General features: G+C 39.7%; 1 protein-coding gene across 3 annotated transcripts in view; it reads right to left on the minus strand.

Moving 5' to 3' along the window:
- Positions 1-5,578: 5,578 nt before the first annotated feature.
- Positions 5,579-22,702, minus strand: part of dync2h1 (dynein cytoplasmic 2 heavy chain 1) — a 66,663-nt gene continuing 49,539 nt past the window's right edge. For all 3 annotated transcript variants that reach the window (XM_058080102.2, XM_058080101.2, XM_078792975.1), the window contains 14 exons: positions 19,532-19,642; positions 18,738-18,807; positions 18,481-18,566; positions 17,992-18,067; positions 17,635-17,855; positions 16,883-16,987; positions 15,227-15,343; positions 14,933-15,040; positions 14,089-14,190; positions 11,381-11,470; positions 8,155-8,264; positions 7,999-8,080; positions 6,281-6,397; positions 5,579-5,829 (listed from right to left, as the gene is read on the minus strand). In XM_058080102.2, coding sequence (XP_057936085.2) covers positions 5,668-5,829; positions 6,281-6,397; positions 7,999-8,080; positions 8,155-8,264; positions 11,381-11,470; positions 14,089-14,190; positions 14,933-15,040; positions 15,227-15,343; positions 16,883-16,987; positions 17,635-17,855; positions 17,992-18,067; positions 18,481-18,566; positions 18,738-18,807; positions 19,532-19,642 — 1,557 coding nt within the window. In that variant the 3' untranslated portion in view covers positions 5,579-5,667. The remainder of the gene's footprint in view (positions 5,830-6,280; positions 6,398-7,998; positions 8,081-8,154; positions 8,265-11,380; positions 11,471-14,088; positions 14,191-14,932; positions 15,041-15,226; positions 15,344-16,882; positions 16,988-17,634; positions 17,856-17,991; positions 18,068-18,480; positions 18,567-18,737; positions 18,808-19,531; positions 19,643-22,702) is intronic.

Consider the following 22,702-nt stretch of genomic DNA (forward strand, 5'->3'; position numbering starts at 1 on the left):
CTGCTTCACAAAGTGATGGAGAACAGAAACAGAAGGAGCGAGAAAGATCACAAGAAGAGGAAAAGGGAAATGTGCGCTGAACACAAAGGCACCGATGAGAGAGGACCCCTTACTGTTAGCGAGTACCACAAAAGCCCAAAGAAGTGAAACGAACACCCCCTCAAGTATCATGAGCCTCTAGAGAGGATCTCAGTACAAAGTGGCCACTGACCTTGTGATCATCTGTCAGCCACTCGGAATCTACTGGAGGGATCGGGTCCCTTCGGAGAGCAGACACAGACACACACGTATGATTTTACATTGACTGGTCACAGCATTAGGTACACCTGCCTTAAGGAGAATAATAATGAATAATCAGCTTTGGAGACCAGGGTTCAATTCCACCCTCGGCAATCTCTGTGTGGAGTTTGCATGTTCTCCCCGTGCATGCGTGGGTTTTCTCCGGGTACTCCGGTTTCCTCCCACATTCCAAAAACATGCTAGGTTAATTGTCGACTCCAAATTGTCCATAGGTATGAATGTGAGTGTGAATGGTTGTTTGTCTATATGTGCCCTGTGATTGGCTGGCCACCAGTCCAGGGTGTACCCTGCCTCTTGCCCAAAGACAGCTGGGATAGGCACACCCGCGACCCTCGTGAGGACAAGCAGTAGAAAATGAATGAATGTCTGATGTTGTGGTTATTTCGTTATTACATTATTAGAGCGTATAGACATGAAGTAATACCCATAGTCACCTTTACACTCCTTGTCGTTTTTGTTTACACAACATTGTGCAGGCTACAGCATCACTGAAGGGACATAAGAGACGGCCGCAGGCTACCGAGGAACCAAGTTGGCCTCCAATTTATTTGTTCTAACTTCAGAAAGGACAAAGTAAGAAGACTAAAATGTACCACTTCCACATAGAACGGGAGTACATTGTTTCACTCTATCATGCCAGTGTTAAGGTAATGTCATATGTCTCATTGATGTAACCGTACTAATACCTAGTGACCAGAATACTACATATTGATTCATTCATTCATTCATTTTCTACCACTTATCCTCAACAAGACAAACAACCATTCACACTCACATTCATACCTATGGACAATTTGGAGTCGCCAATTAACCTAGCATGTTTTTGGAATGTGGGAGGAAACGGGAATACCTGGAGAAAACCCACGCATGCACAGGGAGAACATGCAAACGCCACAGAGAGATGGACGAGGGTGGAATTGAACCCGGGTCTCCTAGCTGTGAGGTCTGTGCGCTAACCACATGACCACCGTGCAGCCCAGAATACTACATATGATTTTCAATATTTTTGATGTAATAATAGACAATATATAGTCAACCACAAAACAGTGAGAGGGCAATATCCAAACAGCGTTGATTATAAATAAATGACTATAAACTATAAACTGATTGAGTCCACAGTGTACACCACCTCTCGCCCAAAGTGAGCTAGGATAGGCTCCAGCATACCTGTGATCCTGAATAGGAGTGATAGAAAATGTGCTCAGAATGTCTGTGTTGGGTGCTTTTACAGCCTATTAAAATACCACACAGTATATTCATAATATGATGTGTACCATATTGTACACTAACCAGAAAATGTACATAAATCAACAAGACAACATTAAACCAAACTGTATTTTTTTCCGAAAGACCACCACAATTGAAAAATGGCCTGGCTCTTGGCGTGAAATGTAAGTTAAATCAAAAGACTACAGAAACTGAGCGTGCTGTGCATGAACAAATTGTTTGTGTGAATTTATTCTGCTAGATTTACTCGATGGGTGGAGGTCAGTGGTCACTCCCTTCAATGAATCCAGCAGGACAGCAGGTCGATGGAAAGTTAGCAGCTAGCCCTGCTGCCACTAGTGAAGCCCATTATATTGTCCTGTTGGTTTATGCTCTTTACGCTCTCAGGGCAATGGCCGGAACCTTTCCTTTAATACCATACCATTTTGAGGGTATCAAACCCCAAAATGTTCAGAAATATATCCTGAGTACATCGTTCTGAATGAATGACAGTAGTCAGACTAGTACAGTATTTTACGCTCTCCTCTTCCTCTCATAACCTAACATGACCTCTTTAGGAATCCTGGGTGGTAATTGGCGGAATGGCGTAGTGAAAGGTCACAATCATACATTATCACCAGCAGGGGAAGAGCGCAAGAGCTGCCATGACAGGTTACCTACGAGAGAGGTCACCACCCAGTTCTGGATCTAACTTCAAAACCGAGGCAGAAGATATTCTGTAAAGCTGGCTGACTTCCTCGTTGTAGGAAATACAGCACCGCCGTGTCGTGCTTTGTGGTTGACTTTTGCATTAAGTCAAGTAGAGTTGTCTGATAGAACATCCATGATATTGACTTGGATCACTTTGGTGAGATGTACCTAATTGTGCCAAATTCTCTGAAACACCTTTGGAGATGGCTTAAGGTAGAAAAATGACCATTCAATTCACGAGCTGGAGCTCTGGTGGACATTCAAACTTTAAGTTGGGTAAAGAAATTTGCTCTGGAGTAAGAGCGGGTTTTTTCCACCTCAGGTTCCTGGCATTCAAAAAAACAAACAAAAAAAACCCTTAAACTGTATTATGAAAGCAGGAAGTGAACAAATGTAACAGTTACTGATTGTAAAAGTACCAGATGGAGGGGTAGGATTTAATAAGCTTTGCTTCTTCCTACTCCTTTTGGACATGTGGAACTATGAACTGATTATGGGATGCACACAATTGGAATGACAAAAATAATTTTTTTTTAACTTAAACTAAATTTTGAAAGCAGGAAGTGAACAAATGTAACAGTTACTGATTGTAAAAGTACCAGATGGAGGGGTAGGATTTAATAAGCTTTGCTTCTTCCTACTCCTTTTGGACATGTGGAACTGTGAACTGATTATGGGATGCACTCAATTGTAATCTGATGCATGTTCAAATGAAATAAAACCATTACCATTACCAATGGCAAAGCCCTTTTTATCAAGAGCGGCAAAAAAAATAAATAAATTCATGCATTCATCAATTGGAGACTTGGTTGTTGTAATGCACCCATACTGGAGTTGGTGTAAAATGTTTCCTCACTAATACTCCAAAACACGGCCATATCACTTGTCTTTTCTGTCCTTTGGCTCCTAATCCATTTTAAAGTCCCGGAACGACACTGTGCCGAATTAGTAAATAGCTGCCCTCATCCATTTTGCATCAATTACCATATATTTGTTCAATGTTCAACAGACTTAGCAATTGATAGTAACTCATGAAGTAATTGTCGGCGGTACAGTTTAATGATGAGTATAGACGTACTTACCAAAAGTGATGGATTAGTCGATGTGAGACTGCATTGTATGTGCACACAGCGGTTCAGGTTTCTAGATGGGTGCGGCAACTGATATACACAATTTTCCTCTTCGATGAGTTCAGCACTACAAGAAAATACACTGATTCTGTTTTATAATAAGAAAATTGTGTGACCGGGAAGAAAGGCTTTAGAGAGGAACTATTGCAGTATTATATAATAAAAGCAAACATCCAAACAGTTGCAGAGTAATGAGCAAACAAAGTCATGCATGGAAGAAGGGAGGGAACATAAAAAGGTGGGTGGTTGCACAGAAATAACACATAACCTAAGAAAGAGTAAAAAGTAACTGGTGTCATTTATTACCCGTGTAGTTAAATCATCAGGCTGTATTGGGTGACTGCTGCTTCGCTATCTCAGACACCCGCACACACACACACACACACACACACACACACACACAGATGGTGCCATCACTGCCTACAAGTGTTGCAAATCTGCGGCTGAAGACGCTGTTCCTGTTTGAGGCAATGATGCACAAAAAAATCACTGTACATTACAAAGTGCAATTACTTTTTTAAGACATGGAAAGTACATATGTGATAGTTTTGAGACAGATAGATCACAAGATGCTCTCATTACATGAGTGGCCCTATCCTTCTCCATCCGTCTGATGTCTCCTCCCATCCTCACTTGTCTGTGTCATCCCTATTTTTCCACTTCTGTACCATTTCCTCACACAGGTTTGACATAGTCTTCCTCCCTGTCTCTCCGCCTCCATCACACTTGCTCTGTGACCCAAAGGGTCATGCACCACCACACAAAATCCAATTCTATCCCCGCTTTTTTTCTTTCGGTAACATTCCCATTCATTCCACGCTGCAGTGCACACACAATACCCACTCCTTCTCCATTGCACAAGATTGCACACATCTTGTCACAATCATCTGCACAACTGTAAACAGATGAATACAAGGAAAAAAATACTGTATATAATTCAGTCTTTTATCATAATGTGCTGCATAATGTGTTATCCATTCATACATGTGTACACACAATCGGACAAGAAAACACACCCCGCAGTGTAGCTCTGTGGTCATCCATCACACCAATGACTCCACTCAACCTCAGCTCAGAGCTAATCACACAAAGGTTATAGGGACAAACTTAGCGCTACTCCATGTGTGTGTGTGTGTGTGTGTCAGTGAGAGAGCATCAGCTTTTACTTTAAAAAACAGTGAAGCGTTTCATGCCAGGATAGTCTGTTTCAGCACCAGTGAAAGCAGGCAGCAAAGCGAGCCCTGAGGTGTATTGTTTACTGCTCAACAGTGAGCCCAGATAGGAAAGTGTCACCGCAGTGCAGAGACACACCTACACGCAATCAAACGCATCTGTGTGCTTTTACTTTCAGGTGCCACAATTTGATTGGCATTTCAATCCAATCAATGAACTTCCTTTACACACAAAAAAACACTGAAAACAAAATCGTTATCCATGCCATGCAAGAGTTGGCCATGGCGTTTTGCAGGATTAGAACCGGAAATAATATGTGTTGTTTTCAAAAGGTGACTCCACCCATCACTTCACTATCTGGTTATTACAGTTAATCTTCTCAAGGGACAATACTATAAATATTAAACTTGGATCTAGTTTAGAATAGTCAGTGTACAGCTTGTATAGCAGTGCTGATTTAATATCCACTAGGTGTGTCTTAGTATAGTTGACTAGATGACTCGGAGGAGTGTGATTGGACTAGCAATCTCACAGTAGAATCATCTGAAAATGTCATGTGATCAAAATAGTACCATTCTGACTACATGGGGTGTCCTTGTTTTTGTTATTAATAGCCTATTTTGATTTAAAAAAAAGTAACCTCATTTGTGTTAAAAAGGAATTGAAAACGATGTGTGTTTAACAGAAGACCTTTACACACAAAAGATGCCGATGCGTACACAAAGCGAAGCCCAGATTTGCAGTTTTTTAGTTCTTAATTTGCTCATATTGGGTCTGGTTTAACGTCTTACACTCGACAAGCGCTTTTGGATATTGGATTTCACAGTGCCGGAGTCTACACACACCACCTAGATGGGCTTAAGTGCCCTTGTGCAAAGTTACGAGCAAAGCTAACAGTGAACAGATTCTCCTTACCAAGCATTCTCCTATGCGACTATGTGAATTGCTTTCTGTATCACTAAATGAATAAAAGTTTATTTGTTTATCTGAGTGTTTTAGCCTTTTTCTTTGAGGTGGAAAAAGTTGCAAATGAAATGTGTTTACGTGTAGGGATCGCATACAGAAGAATATCATCTTTATTAGCGAAAAAAATATATACAATGAGGAAAATAAACTCTCCGACATACATGTAGTCCAAGAAGCTGTGTCATTGTTGTTTAAGAAAAAGGGCGGCGCCGGTCTGTATCCACTGGCTGGGGTTGCTTCTGCAGGGCACGCTGATGTGCGTGACTACCTTCACCCTCTCAGAGCTACGGTACAGAGGAAGCCAGATGTTCTCCTCCGAAGCAGCCTGGTCAGCAGTAGAATTCTACGAGTGAGCATGAAACGCAGATGATGACTGACATCTTTCTAGCTCGGAACACAAACACAGAGAGAGTGCAGATCCGCGGCAGGGTTCAAACATCTGTCACCTGCCAAGTCAATGAGTCAGCTTCTGACATCCTGGACCTTTGAACCAAAAAGCAGCCAATCCAGATTTTATTTTGGAACCCGGAAAACAAAGTTTAAGAAGGTCCTAAATAAGCACAATATGATACAACCAGGCTGCATGGTGTACGAGTGGTTAACATGCAGGCCACACAGCTAGGATACTTGAGTTCGATTCCACCATCGGCTATCTCTGTGCGGAGTTTGCATGTTCTCAGCTTTTTTTTAATATGTTGGTTATGTTGCGTGCATGCATGTCCGTGTGCATGGAGGACTCAAGAACGGTACGGTTAGATTCATCTATTCAATGTTCAGCACTTTGGCACGCATACCTGTGGAACCCAGGCCATGTAGCAGAGAGGCACAGCTGACACACCGGGAGAATCATGCTGGTTTTCACAAAGATGGACACCGTCAAAACTACAACCTTCCAGCTGTAGACCTCCCACCTAAATGAAAGAGATTTGTGGAGAAATCACTTTTCTTGTGTTTGTTAGTTATCAGGCTAGTCTGGTTCTAGCAGGAAAAAGTGATCATTGTACAATCAAAAGAACACCTTTTTTGCACTTGTCTCGAGTACCAAAAAAGAAACTATGAAGAAAAGATAAGACGAGAAGGAAGCAGGTTGTATGGAAAAGTGGAATATGAAGAAAGTTGCAAAAAGAATACAAAGAATGAAGCAGATAAAAGTCCCAAACTGAGGAGAAAACATCCACATCCACATCCACATGAACCCACATGTTATTTTTACTGATCATGTTTGTGTGAATGCATTCAGTCCACTGACTCAGAGATTTTCCACAGCAGCCCAGACAATAGAAGGAACTCTGGCGTCAAGCCAGATGTACAAAGACAACTACTAAATCACCATAATCTGGCTGAGAGAAATAAGGGGAAGAGAGACAAATCTAGACAAAGCTACATTGTATGTGCATGTGTGTGTGTGTGTGTGTTTCAGCAAAGCAGCACAACAATTATATCCTCAATGTCTTCCTCTGTGCAGGCGCAGCTTACGGCACCCACATTCCTCTCATCTCTGTCTGTACACTTAAAACACGTTGCGTCATTACAAAAATGGTTAAAAACATTGAGATCATGAATGTTTTCAACAGTGAAATGCTCAATGTTATTTGAGGCAAATAACATATTAACTTATCACATATTGACATATCAATCAAACTAACATAGGCGGCTTATTGTAACAATATAATATTCTAAGACATGATGTTAGATTACATTTCACACTGCGTGGAGATTGGCTACTGAGCCAGCAGAGCCAGGGCTGAGATCAAATGGAAAAAAGGTTCTCCTCTCATTCTGTGTGGAAGTGGTAAGTTGTTTTTTTTTTTTGCTTCTTTGCCCTTCCCCACGTTTGAAACACTTTACCTACAGAATGAGTAAATTGCAGAGGCTAACTATTTAGCTTGGTAGCTTGTTCTGCTAGCGGCAGTCAGTGATCCCATGGAATGCGCAATGGGATGTAAACAAAGAATAATAGGAGTGACTATTGGGGTGTGGTTTCACGTCTACAGGGCTATAATATTGTTAAATTCTGTATTTACAAAGTCAGAAACAGGTTTTCTCTGTTCTAACTACAAAAATATTTTGTTTATTAATATTGAATCATCGGATTCAGTTATCGTGGTCGGGTTTGGAACCAATTAACCTCAATAAACAAGGGACAAAATGCATAGAACATGCTTGAAAAAACATAAAATGAAACATCAAAACGCCCATGCACATGCTTAGATTTTTTGGGATGCAGCCCTCAATGGACAAATTGAGGGCTATGACATGACATTGTTGGAAAAAAAAATCAAAAATTGAAATATCTTTCTAATCGATGTGTACCTCATACTGGAAGAGTTTAGTAGCAGTTTAGTAAGTCATTGCTTTAATTAAAAAACACGTCTACAGCACCAAATGTACCACGTTTTTCATGAAACATACTAAATACTGAGAGTGATATTTTACACTACAATAAATAATCCAAATCAGTCCTGTAATATTATGCATTTATGTCGATTCTGTGTGTCTGCTTTCACTATACCTTGACTTGAAGCATCGCTCCGACAATGGGACTCCTCCATGATGATGCAAACACCAAACTATCCATAGAACAACCCAAAGATCTAAAACCACAAGCTGAGGTTACCAACTACGTCTTCTGCTTCTTCTTTGTAGAACAAGGTCACACAAATCCCACCTGGCAGTCTCCTGTCTTAGAGCATTGAGGAAGGTATCAGGGTGGAAGAGCTCCGACAGATCCAACGTGTCCGATAGAAGAGCTTGCTTGCCTGCACGTTCCACCCAACCCTGTGTAGACACACAGATGTATGAGGTGTATGTTGAGGAAACCAACATCCCATTAAATGTGCATCCTTGAATCAAAATACACTTTTTGAGCACCACTTTTATCAAAGATTCTGCTGCTTCTCCAATCCCTTTTTCTTCTATCACTACCAAAAAAGGCAACTATTTAGTACTACTTCAACAGGACAGCACTGCAGTTCACAGACATTCTGTATGTTACCCTAATCCAACAGAGAACATATAGGGATGGATGGATAGCAGGGAAGTTTACAAAAATGAGTTCAGACATCAGTTCCAGACAATGGATGCCATCCGTGAAGCCATCTTCTCCACCTGGAGCAACATCACACTATCCTCCTGGAAACACTGGCATCAAACAAGCCCAAAACACATTTTGGAGGTGATTAACAATAATAACACAGCTACTCATTATTGAGTTCTTAATTTCATGGGGTTTTGTGTTGATGAAAAGCCTATTTTCCTTTGTCGCCATTTGCAACATATTGTTTACTGTTTATTGTGATACAGAAGAAGCCATTGAAGAAGCAACACTAGATAAACAAGGTCAGGTCCTAGAGACTTAAGCCTCAGTCTTGTTTTGCATTTGATCAGATCAGGAGTGTGTGTGTACAGTATATACTGCTTGATTCTTTTCCATTTGATGTTGCTGAGTCGGCGCGGTCCATTTTGAGACCCAGAGCCAAACTTATAATGATAGAAGTCTATCACGTTTAAGCTTTTATCCTTGGGCGATAACCTTAAGATTGGAATTCTGATCGGTTCTAACACATCTTATTCTTCTACACTTACCGTGAGATGGTGGATTTAGAGCAAAAAAAAAAAAATAAAGAAAATACCACAAAATAAGCTGACATTAGATATTAATGTTTTTAAATTGATTACCTTAAACCTTAAACTGTATTATGGAAAGCAGGAAGTGAACAAATGTAACAGTTACTGATTGTAAAAGTACCAGATGGAGGGGTAGGATTTAATAAGCTTTGCTTCTTCCTACTACTTTTGGACATGTGGAACTGTGAACTGATTATGGGATGCACTCAATTGTAATCTGATGCATGTTCAAATGAAATAAAACCATTACCTATACCATTATAGATGTAAATTAAATTCAATACAGGAATAAAGATAAATGGAGATGAGCATTTTGACAGATATGACTAATAACTCACAAATGAATGCACCCCCACATAGAACAAAGTGCACACACTGACAAATATGATTAAAAAAAGATGTTATAATGCATGCAGTCAATGTGTGCCTTGAGATACATGTGAGTTTATATGTGCTCATAAGATGATGTTGTGCATAGAGGGTGGACCCAACCAGCAGCAAGTTATGGCTTCCTTCACCTTTTCTACCACTGATGAGCCAACATGGTATGCCGCAATCATTTAGTTGAGAAGAGCGTACTGTAAATAGATATTTAGGGCCAGTACGACTTCAAGACAGACACACAAGGCCAGCTGGAGTGCAAGAAGGTTAGCAGATAGTGAAGAAACAATGATGCCAAGCTCTCTTTCTCACACTCAAAATTGAATGTGCAGGCAGACAAGAGAGCGGACAGATAGACACAGACAGAAGGCTCAGCCTCACACGGATAATGAAATGCATGGCATTCGCATGGACATAAATATTTCTCAACACACGCAAGAGTGTGTGTGTGTGTGTGTGTGTGTCTACTCGAGGCTGCCCGAACATATTGAGGTAGGCGTATATTCTGACACGATCGTGAGGAGACAGAGCCAGATCCTTTATTTCCTGGCATGAGCCTAAGGCGGACATGTCTTTTATATGAAACTCTACTTGCACCTTTTGAAAAACTCAATTGTAAAATGCCTACAACTGCTTTAGTGATTTCTATTTATTAAACTGACTATCACAAAATATATTGCAGGGCTTTTATGCTGGCACAAGTCACATGACACAAGAAGAATATTTCAATCCATATAAGGATTTGTGTATTTTGTGCACAAATATATTTAAACGATAACAATTGTGATTTATCATCTAATCTAGATTTTACTAAAGTATTTTCTGGACTATAAGTCACACTTTTTTCATAGGTTGGCTGTTCCTGCGACTTATACTCCAGAGCGACCGTTACTGTACTTAAAACTGTTATGTTAAATAACCACTGGACACCTTTTCGGTTTATGTTTATTTTTGGTGTAGCTGAATAACCATTGTGTTAGCATATCTTACACCTATTCAGCCTGTTCTCTATTGTTTTATTAATGTTAGAACTTGCCTTTCAAGATGACGTAATGTCTGTTTTGGTCAACTCGTTTGTAAAATAAATTCTGGAGTATAGAAAATGCAGCTTATACTCCAGTGCGACTTATGTATGTTTTTTTTTCTACCTAATTATGCATTTTTGGCCTTGTGCGACTCATATTCCAGAGCGATTTATAGTCCGGAAAATACGGTAATTTTAATAATTCTATTATTAATTTCTTTTAGTCAATATTTAATTTATTGCAGGCATATTGATTTACTTGTATGTACTCTATCCTTTCATAAGCACGTTAAGAATGTTACTAAAACAGCATTTTTTTCATCGGCCTATTCTTTCCTGGTCCATGCATTTGTCACGTCGCTCCTTGATTACTGTAATGTGCTGCTCTCTGGTCTTCTGATGTCTAGTTTGAAAAGCCTGCAGTTAGAACTAAATGCTGCAGCACAACTCCTTACAAAGACGCATACATTTCTCCAGTACTAGCCAGCTTGCACTGCATTTAGGATGTGACGTTAACGCCCTGTTACTTGATTACAAAATATTACACAAGTTGGCACCTTCCTATCTGATTGACCTAATTGTACCCTATGCACCGTATAGAAACCTACGCTCACAACACGCCGGTCTTTTGACAATCCCGAGAGACAGAAAGAAGCATGCGGGCTTAGAGTCTTTTCTATTCGGGCTGCGACCACAGTCCCGACACAAGACTTTTGTTTCTTTGTCTTCCAACCGTGTCCATAAAAATGACATGCATCATGGGCATCAATGACACCATCCAAAAAATAGACATTATATCTAATGGATGGTGTACCTCATGGGTGGTGAGTATAAACAACAGATCGATTGTACTGTTTGTTACCTGTAAGGCAATCGCACGCATGACTACAGCTCCTAAGTACTGCATTGGCTCTTCTGGTCCCTCCCACATATTTTGCCATGTCAAAGGACACTATAGGAAAGGGGGAAAACAAGCAAGTTATTTAAACACGTTTGCTACTTCCACAGCAATAAATATAAAAGAAAGCTACATGCTTCAGTTGTTGTGTGTCCAAATGAATACACATCTTTTGCTCACTTTTGCTGTCAGTGCAGAAAACTACATAGCGCAGCACGAAATCTAATTCACTGAGCTGCATTAAAGCCATCCCTCAGGGTAAAGTAGCTCATGTCTACCCAAAAAGTTGCTTGGATTAGTCCCTTGGCTGTGTTTTACATAAAAAGTGAAGCAGATTTGAAAAGTCAGTACATTGTGGTGTGTGCAATTTCCGGCATGCACGTATAGTGTGATGGAGTAACTGAAAAGATAATGGAGGACGGGAGGGCTGGCTGCGCATACAAAAGTACCGACTGAGCATCTGACCTTTATTGAGCTTCAGAAAAAGCCTCGCTCATCTTATCTGCGAATTTACAGTCACGGTTGTGACGTATGTATAATTCCAACAAACTCAAATTTGAACTAATGCTTATGTGGTGCTGTAACAATGGATGGGTGGATGCTTATGTTCAAAGGTGTCATTTGTTGTTCATGAGAGAATTAGTGTCAAGCACATCGAAAAGAGTATCATGCCTAAATCCGCAGTCAATAATCACTAAATAAGTCATAATGTAAAACATACAAATATGTAATATTAAGGTATGTTGTTCCTGTACCTAAGAAAAATACATCAGTGGCCCGAAGGAAGCAACAACTCCTCCTTTGAGTAAGTGGCGGAATGCTGAATATTCAAATGCTATTTTTATCACAGATAAGCATCACGACACCAGGTCATTACACCTACAGCGGGGGTGTCCAAGCGCATACGGAAAAATATGCACTGGGCCACTTTGATACATTTTGTAATAAATACCTATAATACAGTGCGATACATAATACTACACTTTATACCTTATTATTAAGGGTGTCACGATACACACACAATATTGGGTTCCCATAGACGAAACAAAAGACACTGGTGTCAAATACTTTGATGAAAGTCATATGATTGTGATCGATTGAGACAAATCTTAAGTAACTTTGATCAAATGTATAATTACCACATCTTCTGCGTGGACATAAACAGTTGATCTTCAATGAAAAAAACTTGGCAAGCAAACAACATTGTGGGCACTGAGGTAGGTAGGATTGCAAGGTTTATAGTGTAGGGACCCAATTCCTTCTCGCACACTGCCACTTCCATACATATGAATATGAATTGAATGAATCAATTGTGACAAATCTTAAGTAACTTTGATCAAATGTATAATTACTACATCTTCTGCGTGGACATAAACAGTTGAACTTCAATGAAAAAAACCTGTCAAGCAAACAACATTGTGAGCACTGAGGTAGGTAGGATTGCAAGGTTTATAGTGTAGGGTTCCAATTCCTTCTCGTATACTGCCACTTCCATACGCGTATTAACATTCACAGTAGCGCTGCTATTATTACTGGCCTGTGCCCGTGAGACAGCTTTTCTCTTAAACAAGATATATCATCACGTTTTAATCTTGCGTGATTCTGTGATTACCCGTTACATGAAGTTGTGATGGTCCTTCAAGTTGCAGACTGAATACAGTAAAGTCTCGTTATATCGATATTCTCGGGAGTCGGAAAAAATACCGATATAACCGGACTATCCATATATCCGATCCTGCGCCGAACTGCATTAAAAGTGGGCAATAATGCACTCGACATTGTTCTATAGTATAGAACAATGGTGATGATTTACCATTGATGATTTAAGCTGCTTTTGTATCAATATAAGCAGACCAAATTGACTGGCGGGAGATGAAAAGGGCATCGTAGTAACCGGATTATCATAATAACCGGGTATCGGGTAACGGAACTAATTATATCATAAAAGACTAGAAATTTGCCGGGAAATGAAAATAGTATCGTAATAAGTAGTAATTCGTTATAACCGATATCGATATAACAAGACTTATATTACTTACTATAACGAGACTGTATTTATTCTTTACACCCTTTCCAAAGAAAAGTGGGAACCCTGAACTGATCACCAGTCAACCACTGGGCTAATTTTATTCTTTGCATTTATCCAGTTTTTCTCAGCAGACACTCAGAGACAGTACCAGAAAAAAATAATGATAATAGTAGTACATACTAGCATGCACCCTGATTGGAATTTGAAGCCTGGTCCCCTTGGACTAAGAACCAGCATCATGACCCACTGAGCTATCCGGCTTGCAAGTGCTGCATGAATGGTTTCATTATTTGGCTAATGTTTGGTGGCCTATTGAGGACTCCAGCTGTTTAGGCTTTTAACATTAATAATGCTTAGAAGCCAACACTTGTTGTCTGTGCATGAGAAGGCTTTAATGGGCTCATGTCGGTAATGTTAAACTTCATTTAGTCAAGCATTTTCACACCTAATCTGAAACTGGAAACCCAGCTGACCTTCGCTAAGAGGTGGTGTACACCCTGAATTGATCACCAATCAACCACTGGGCTAATTTTATTCTTTACACAACTTGTCAGAATCTGTGTCAAATGAAATGATGCATTAAAAAGATAACATTTCACTCATACTACATTTAAGCCCATATGTTTTTTTGAGCTCAACTTACCTCTTGATTGAGCAAGGCAGATGCCAGTTTTTGGACCTTAGGAGTGAGAAGTTCAGTGCCTCGAATCACTTTGCTGAGGGCAGCTAAAGACTGGTGGATACTCTGTGACAACAATGGCAGTTTAGTGCACATACAGGACCACATTTTCAGATGTCAATCAAGCCAATGACCGTTTCGGTGATTCAGTCATGAATGTCATAACAAGCGATCGGCTGAAATTGGGCCAGACCAATTAATTATCAGTGGAAGTATTCAGCATTTTGACACATATCTGCAATGGCCAATAATAGATCAAAAGCTCAGTATTATATGTACTTAGTATATTTCACACAATATGTCTGCATACCTTACATAAATGCAGGAACCCTAGTGGCACACAACTAAATAAATATCTGGTTATAGCACACATACAATATTACACACTAGTACACATGGTATTCTGATGAGTTGTATCACATGGTTAGTTTGAGCTAAAAGTCCAAGAGTTTCATTCATTTTCTACTGCTTTTCCTCACGAGGGTTGCATGGGGTGCTGGAGCCTATCCCAGCTGTCTTCTTGGGGCGAGAGGCGGGGTACACCCTGGACTGGTCGCCAGCCAATCACAGGGCACATATAGACAAACAACCATTCACACTCACATTCATACCTATGGACAATTTAGAGTGGCCAATAGTCCAAGAGTTTATTATTCAAAATTTTGTCGCTAATATTTTCACTTTTACTGCTTCTACTGTTATCGGCCTCCTTGAGTATTAAAAATCGGTATTGGTATCGGTAATGAAGAAAACATATGGGTCGATATCTAGTCAGAATGCACAATTCCTTTCTGCATTTAGTACATACCTGAACCAATCGAATGGCATTGAACTGTTCAAGAACAATAAATGATTGTACTGGTGACCCACGATGATCTGTAGGTGGTGTGACCTTCTGTTGGATCAGCGTAGAACCCTGGAAAACAGAGGGTGGGCAGACAGAAACAGTTTTTAACGCTCAAAGGGCATCAGGTAATGCATTGGCACACCAACAAGAGGCAGCGTCTATAAAACCCACGAATAGACAGAAGAACACAAGAGTTAAATAAATGCCTGTCAATTTCCAATTTGTATTTGTAAAAACAAATGATAATACTTGAACCTTGTTGAGTTTTTTCCACAAGTTGAGGATGGGTGACAGTCCATGAGACCAGAGATCCCTGTCAAACTTGGACCCTGTTGCCACCGAGCGGCTTATGACACGAAGTTGTGAAATCACCTGTCAAACAATGATTAACAAATTAATATTGTTTGCATTGTTCCTCATACAAGGAGAATATAAGAACAGAAAGAAAAAAAAAACACTTTATGGCCAAATTCATTCACTGAGCATGTTTGAATAAGACAAATGACTGGAAAATACTGGAAAAATACAATTTATACGGAGCATAGATTCGAATTTGCAGGGACAAAACCATGAATACAAGTCGCAGGAGATCCTTCCACACCTCATCAAACATGCTTACATGCTTGAGAGGAACGTATAAAGAGGGCCGTATAGTAGAGTCACAAAAAATAAAAACAAGATGCGTGTTAATGTGAATGTGTATGTGAGGAAGACAAGAGTGTGTGATGAATGGCTTGCATTAGGTTGAGGCGAATCCCTTAAAAACACCTGCTTTATCTTCACTGCTTGGGTTGATGAAGTGTGTGTCCCTATATGTCTGCATGCATGTGTGTGTGTGTGTGTGCACATGTGACTGTTTGCACTAAATCCTTAATTTGTCCCTTCAATTTCTCTCTGAATACAAAATACCTAATATGACTTGATCTGAGGAATTTATCTAATTCACGAATAAATAAATACAAAAATCAAGTTTACTTTCATTCATCATTCATTCATTTTCTACCGCTGGAGCCTATACCAGCTGTCTTCGGGCAAGAGGGTACACCCTGGACTGGTGGCCAGCCAATCACAGGGCACATATAAGCAAACAACCATTCACACTCACATTCATACCTATGGACAATTTGGAGTCGCTAATTAACCTAGCGTGTTTTTGGAATGTGGGAGGAAACTGGAGTACCTGGAGAAAACCCACGCATGCACGGGGAGAACATGCAAACTCCACACAGAGGGTGGAATTGAACCCGGGTCTCCTAGCTGTGAGGTCTGCGCGCTAATCACGCGCCCGCCGTGCAGCCCCAAGTTTACTTTCATCATTACCAAAAATGGCACATATTATTTTATGTTATGGGATGTACCCTTTGTGTGCATGAAATCCACTTTCATCTGTTGATCCACAATACTGCTGAACATTGTATTACTTATGAAAATGTCATTATCTTTATTGTGGAGTTTATTTAATAACAAGCTGACACAGTAATAACATAACATAAAGCTTGCCTGATTCAGACACAACAGACGTTTTGACTGATTAGATTACTCTGCAAACTGCAAATGTGATGTTATAAATGTTGTGTCTCTACATGGGGACTTTGATCTAATAGCAAGGTAGAAAAAAAAACAACAGACGGCTGCTTGTTTTGAGACTACTGTTTGTTGTTGCTATGCTGCATTGCTGCACTGCATCATTCCAAGAGGGCTTCCTGATGCTGTAGATAAAGCATAGGTGTGCCTTATGTTGTGGCCAAAGACAAATTGAAATATTAGTCAATGACAATACATCTGAACACAAAATGCAGTTTTTGGAAATAAGCTTAATATTATTATTATTATTATTATTATTACAGGCAGAAGATATATCCAAACCTCCATGGCAAGAATGTGTGTGTCTGTGTGTGTTTAGTTACACACCTGCGAGCTGATGATCCTCTGTGAGGTTCTTTCAATGTTAGCGGGCAGTCCAAAGAATACAGGCCTGTCATCCTCTGGGAGATTCTCGATGACACCACGGTAATCCTGGGAGTGGACAGACATAAAAGTATTCCCACAGGAAACAAAGAAAGACAAAATGTCATATATGAATATTCTTAAGTAAGATGTGAAACTCATTTGTTATGTGGGAGAACAGACTGAAATGATCTTGATTGCCGTTTCATAACTTGACACAAGCGTCCACTAACAATATGTACTTTGCAATAAAAAATGAGTCACATAGTGGAAAATGAACTCCCACTTAAAACTAGTTGTTACTTTCTTTGCATATTGAAAATTCACACAAAAGATTCCCACATTGACTTTCTATTTCCTTGCCAAACGGGGAGCCAATTTTAAGTGATGAACACAACATGCACTTGCAAAACCAGCAAGAAGTCTGAGTCATTGATAAGCCACGGTGGCCACTAGCATTTCATTTCATTGAAATACGTTTTGCTTTGCTCATGCAGCAGAGTTCATTTAAGATGCACAGACACTAAATTGCAGATTTTGCTTCCCGAAGCAAAGATTGAAGTGCTCCTTTTTAAATATTTGTCTGTAGCAAAAAATATTTTTGGAATACCTAAAGGAGACGTTACATAAGATTAGTGCTTCACATAGAGCACACACACATGCTGGAATCTGTAAATTAAAATGTGTGTGTGTGTTGTGTAATCCTCTCAAACTACCAGAATGCAGCAAGAATTTGGAAGGCTGATCTGAGATGGAAGAAAGCGTGCCCCTTTGCTCTTTCCCTGCCCGGCTGAGAGGGAAGATAAGAGTCGTGCGGAGAAAAACTGCTCCAGGTAGGAGCGTAAGATGCGGAGGTCAGATGGGTTGTCGATGCGTCCGCCGTAGATGGCGCTTTCCAACAGACCATGGACAAACTCCCACTGGAAAGGTTTACCTCCTGCGGGATATCGGAAGAAACAAGAGAAAAGCTATGACTTTGCTAAGCTATCATACAGTACATAGTACTGTCAGTGAAATCTGTAATGAGTTAGTCGGTACTTGCTCATAAAACACCATTTTAAGATGGCTCTTACCTTCAAATAGCCTATCAATGATGTCAAAACCAGCACGCAGGTCTGATAAGGAAAACTCATAGAACTTAGTCCAACCCTAAAAACACAGGTGGGTAAAGACATTTATTGTGATTCATTAATTACAGTGTTAATTTCATTTTTAATTTCTGTTTCTGTATGCAAGTTATGTTTTGATAAAAACAACAGACAGTCAAAGAGCCACTTCGGGGAAGGTTTAAGGTGAGGAGCGGCGAGGAGACATGGAAAATGGAGAAGCATGCGAGTTGTCGGTCCATTGAATGGGAAATGTATATATTTGAAAGATACCCAAATGGGTATACAGCTGAAGTACTGCTGTTTCCCATTATCAGTACTCATGGCAAAGATAATATAGTGTGTTTATGTTTGCAGGTAATTTTGAAAAATGCGCTAAATTGAAGTGCATTTGATAGAATTGGAGGCACTTTGACCATTTAAGTAGTTAACGGTATGTGTGCGTGAGTTTCTTACCTGTGGTATGTAGTTGCGTCTCTCTTGACAGACAGCATGAAACCAGGCCAGACAGAAGAGAGACTGGGCACGGGCCAGTTTTCCTCCTAAACCAAAGCAATTGGCTCCTCCATTAACATCGTCCATAATGTTATAACAATCTTTGGATATCATTTTCTAATATGAAATGTAAAATACATCCAACATAAAATGCAATGAACTCATATAAATCTGTAACGTCACTTAAAACTAAAATTGTAAATGAGAAGCAGGCGGACCTTTACTGATGTGCTCCGGAGACCAGGATTCATAAGTCCTCAACAGGTTCCTCTTCAGCCCAGGAGGATCCTACAAAATATACACATGTATAATGATTAAAAAAAAAAAGAAAAATGATTCAGGAACATTAGTTTGTGCTTCACAAAATATGCATGATGCATTATTAATAGCATGGTGTCACATAAAGTTGACAAAAAACATCAAATTAAAGCTGCTGCCTCACAAATGTACTACAGGCATATATACGTACATGTAAACTTAACACACACACACATATTAATTATGTTTTTGACATGTAATGATAGCAAGCCATCATCGGCATGAATAAAAATAGTTTGTTACTTCTCTGAGACTGCTTTTGTGTGTGTGCGATGTAGATAAATTGTTGGTCAATTGCTTATTTTCTCTGATCATATATGCTATATTGTGTAACATGATTGTAATGATGACTATAGGGTTGTTATTCTATGTCTAGAGGGCTCTAATAATGTTAAAAACTATATGTAGAATCATATGTGAGCAGGTTTTCTAATGTCTACCTACCAAAAATATTCAATTTATAAAGAAGGAATTCTACTTTGTGGAAATTCATTTATCACAGTCGGGTCTGCAATTAAATGTGATAAACGAGTGATGACTGTACACCTAATTAGTTTGCATGCAGCTACAAATTTGCTTTTGTTTTTCTATAACACACCCCATTTACTCATTTAGCCGTGACAAAATGGCTTGAGTGAAATATTATAAGTGCATCAACTATAAAGGATTTGAAGAAGTACATTCAAAAGTGTACCTCATAAGTGATCTTGAGGCTGGACTGCAGCAGTATGGGAGGGAATCTCGGGTGAACCTCTGATGTCATCCAAAACCGGAAGCCTTCTTTGGGACGAAGTGCATTTAGCTCCTGTGGAAGGTGTTGGCACACATTCAGTCACACTTGGTCCAGGATGTGTGACAGTGATTGTGAACTGAACACACTGTAATGTGAGGTCACAACTTTTTAAAGTTACCCTTGTCAGACACCCACCCACAAAATATAGCTATGGGACTACTATTATTATTATGACTAATTTTGAAAAGTGTGCCTATTATGCAAGCTCAATATTTTTTTAGTTGTTCATTCAGTCATTCATTTTCTACCGCTTTTCCTCACAAGGGTCGCGGGGGTGCTGGAGCCTATCCCAGCTGTCTTCGGGCGAGAGGCGGGGTACACCCTGGACTGGTGGCCAGCCAATCACAGGGCACATATAGACAAACAACCATTCACACTCACATTCATACCTATGGACAATTTGGAGTCGCTAATTAACCTAGCATGTTTTTGGAATGTGGGAGGAAACCGGAGTACCCGGAGAAAACCAACACATGCACGGGGAGAACATGCAAACTCCACACAGAGAGTGTGGAATTGAACCCAGGTCTCCTAGCTGTGAGGTCTGCGCGCTAACCACTAGACCGCCGTGCCGCCCTGTTTAGTCGTTTTTAGTCTAAAATGTTGTTTGTCTTATATGTGCCCTGTGATTGGCGGGTCACCAGTGCAGGGCGAACCCTGCCTTTCACGCTAAGACAGCTGGGATAGGCTCCAGCATACTCCCGCACTATAGAAAAAGAATGAAAATGTTTATTGACGGGTATAGCATTAGTAGTTTGTTTAGTATTTTATATACCATAATGTTACTTTGTTGTTCCTTTTTTTTTTACATTTTCTTTCAGTTTCGAGGTGTCACTTCACCTCTACAGCTTTCACTTTTCGTGCGTTCCTTCCCTCATCTCGCTCTCAAACACTCAGGGTTAAAAATAGCACGGTGGTGCATCAGGGTCCTGTACACACGCACACACACACAATCAATGTGTTTCTGCCTTATTTCAAATGCCCAATCCACTGTCATTGATGCATATGACCAGCGAAATACAAAAAACAGGGACTGTCACCATTCATCTTCTACAATGCACCAGTACCACTAGCAGCAAAACAATCATTTCTTTTTTTTTTGGTCAGCACCCTCTCGTTCATGAGAGAATTGATCATTGGTCATTTCTGAGTTATTCTTGATCATTCTAAACAATAACCTTTACTACTATGATCTTGAAATCTGCAGTTGTTTACAAAAGCCTCTAAAACAGGGGTCTCAAACATGCGGCCCGCGGGCCAACTGTGGCCCGCAGGACACTAGTTTAAGGCCCCCGCCTTGATATGAAAGTTTAATGTTAGTACGGCCCGCGCTAGTTTGATATGGATGCTGTATGGTATCATGTACCCAGAAAAAAATATTATGTTTGATTAATGTTCATGTTAAAGGTTAAATAACTGTTAATAGTTATCCTCCCTATCCGTGTGGAAGTGGTAAGTTTTTGGCTATTTAAGTTTAAAGGAAATAACTTGAAGGCTACCGTTTAGGTCGCTAGCTCTCTAGTTTGCGAGTTAGCATGTGTCTCAAGACCCTGCAGTTGCGCAATATGTTGTAAATAAAAAGAGTATAAATGTGACTATAGTCGTGTTTTGTCATGTCTACAGGGCTCTAATAATGCTTTGTTCATTTTAATCTGAAAAAAATAATTTGTCTACCCACCAACTATATGTGGTTTCTTAAGTTTTTATTATTTGCCGTTTTATTATTATTATTATATTTATTTATTTATTACTGATTTATTGATTTTCTTTATTCTTGATTTGTTTATTTATTTTCATCTTATTTTGTACAGAAAAATAAAAATTAAGATATTTGTGAACAGTGGAATATTTTATTAGAGCTTATATTGTAGAAAATCGCAACCAAAGCACTGAAAAAGTTTGTATATTTTTCTGTTTTTAATAAATGCGTTTTTTTTTTTTTTTTTGGAAAACCTGATGCGGCCCAGCCTTGTCCAGACCCTAGCTCCAGTGGCCCCAGGTAAATTGAGTTTGAGACCCCTGCTCTAAAAGATGTCCCAAGCCTGTGTGAATATACACTTGTCCTTCTTAAATCTGCAATAAATGCCTGACAAGCTAATCATTTTACGCTGCCAAAGAGAAGCAGTCGATCATGATTAATAATGAGAAGTCAATCGTGCTTGCCCTTGACAGGCTCAAAGACATTCCACATCAACCTTGAGCACCATATATTAAAATATTTAAGTATACAGTATATACTTGAAGCAGTATGTATACTGTATTTCAATCTTGGGTAAATCAGCACATCAATAGCACAACAAAAGAAAATGCACAGCAGCACAGAGCTAATATTGTTAAACCTCACCTCCGTGAATTTAAGCACAGCATTAATATTTGTAAACAAGGATGAGGTGAAAGGAAGAATAGTAAATACAAGTCTGTCTGTGTTGTTCGCATGAGGCTTTTGAGTGCATTACGGAAATATCAATGCTTGGCGGCAACATAGTCATAGTCATTTAAATTTTTTCAAATAATCCCAACGGAAATCTGCGTACCCCACTTTGGGAACCTAGGGTTTAATGTTTATATGTACTACATACCGTGTATTACTGATAGAAAATATGGTGTGATGATATCTGAGATGTAACACACTGGAAAATGAAGTAAATGAACAAATTGTAATGAGATAAAAAGAGTAAAGGCTTGATGTCATACTACAAATACAGTATAAGCACTGGCTCGAAGGGATATTACCAACCCCGTGGTGCACAATTGTATGCACATGTACAGGGCCGTGCACACACACACACACACACACACACACACACACACACACTTGAACGCATACTCTGGCCAATCACTGTCAAAAGCTGTGCCTCCCGCAGAGTTTTGACCTGCCATTCTGACACATTACAAAACAGAACAAATAAAACAAAAGAAGGACGGTCCCTCATGTAAAATAAAAAACATGTACACCACAGTAAACAAACAGGTGACACAGAGGCTAACACAGACAACGCTTCATGCAGAGCCAGCATTAAATACTTATGCACAGTGGAAAACAACAAAACCACACCAGGGCAGAGGCACACA

This window comes from Doryrhamphus excisus, linkage group LG8, assembly GCF_037039965.1.
Source record: "Doryrhamphus excisus strain RoL-2023G ecotype Guam linkage group LG8, RoL_Dexc_Guam_v1.1, whole genome shotgun sequence".
NCBI classification, from domain to species: Eukaryota; Metazoa; Chordata; class Actinopteri; order Syngnathiformes; family Syngnathidae; genus Doryrhamphus; species Doryrhamphus excisus.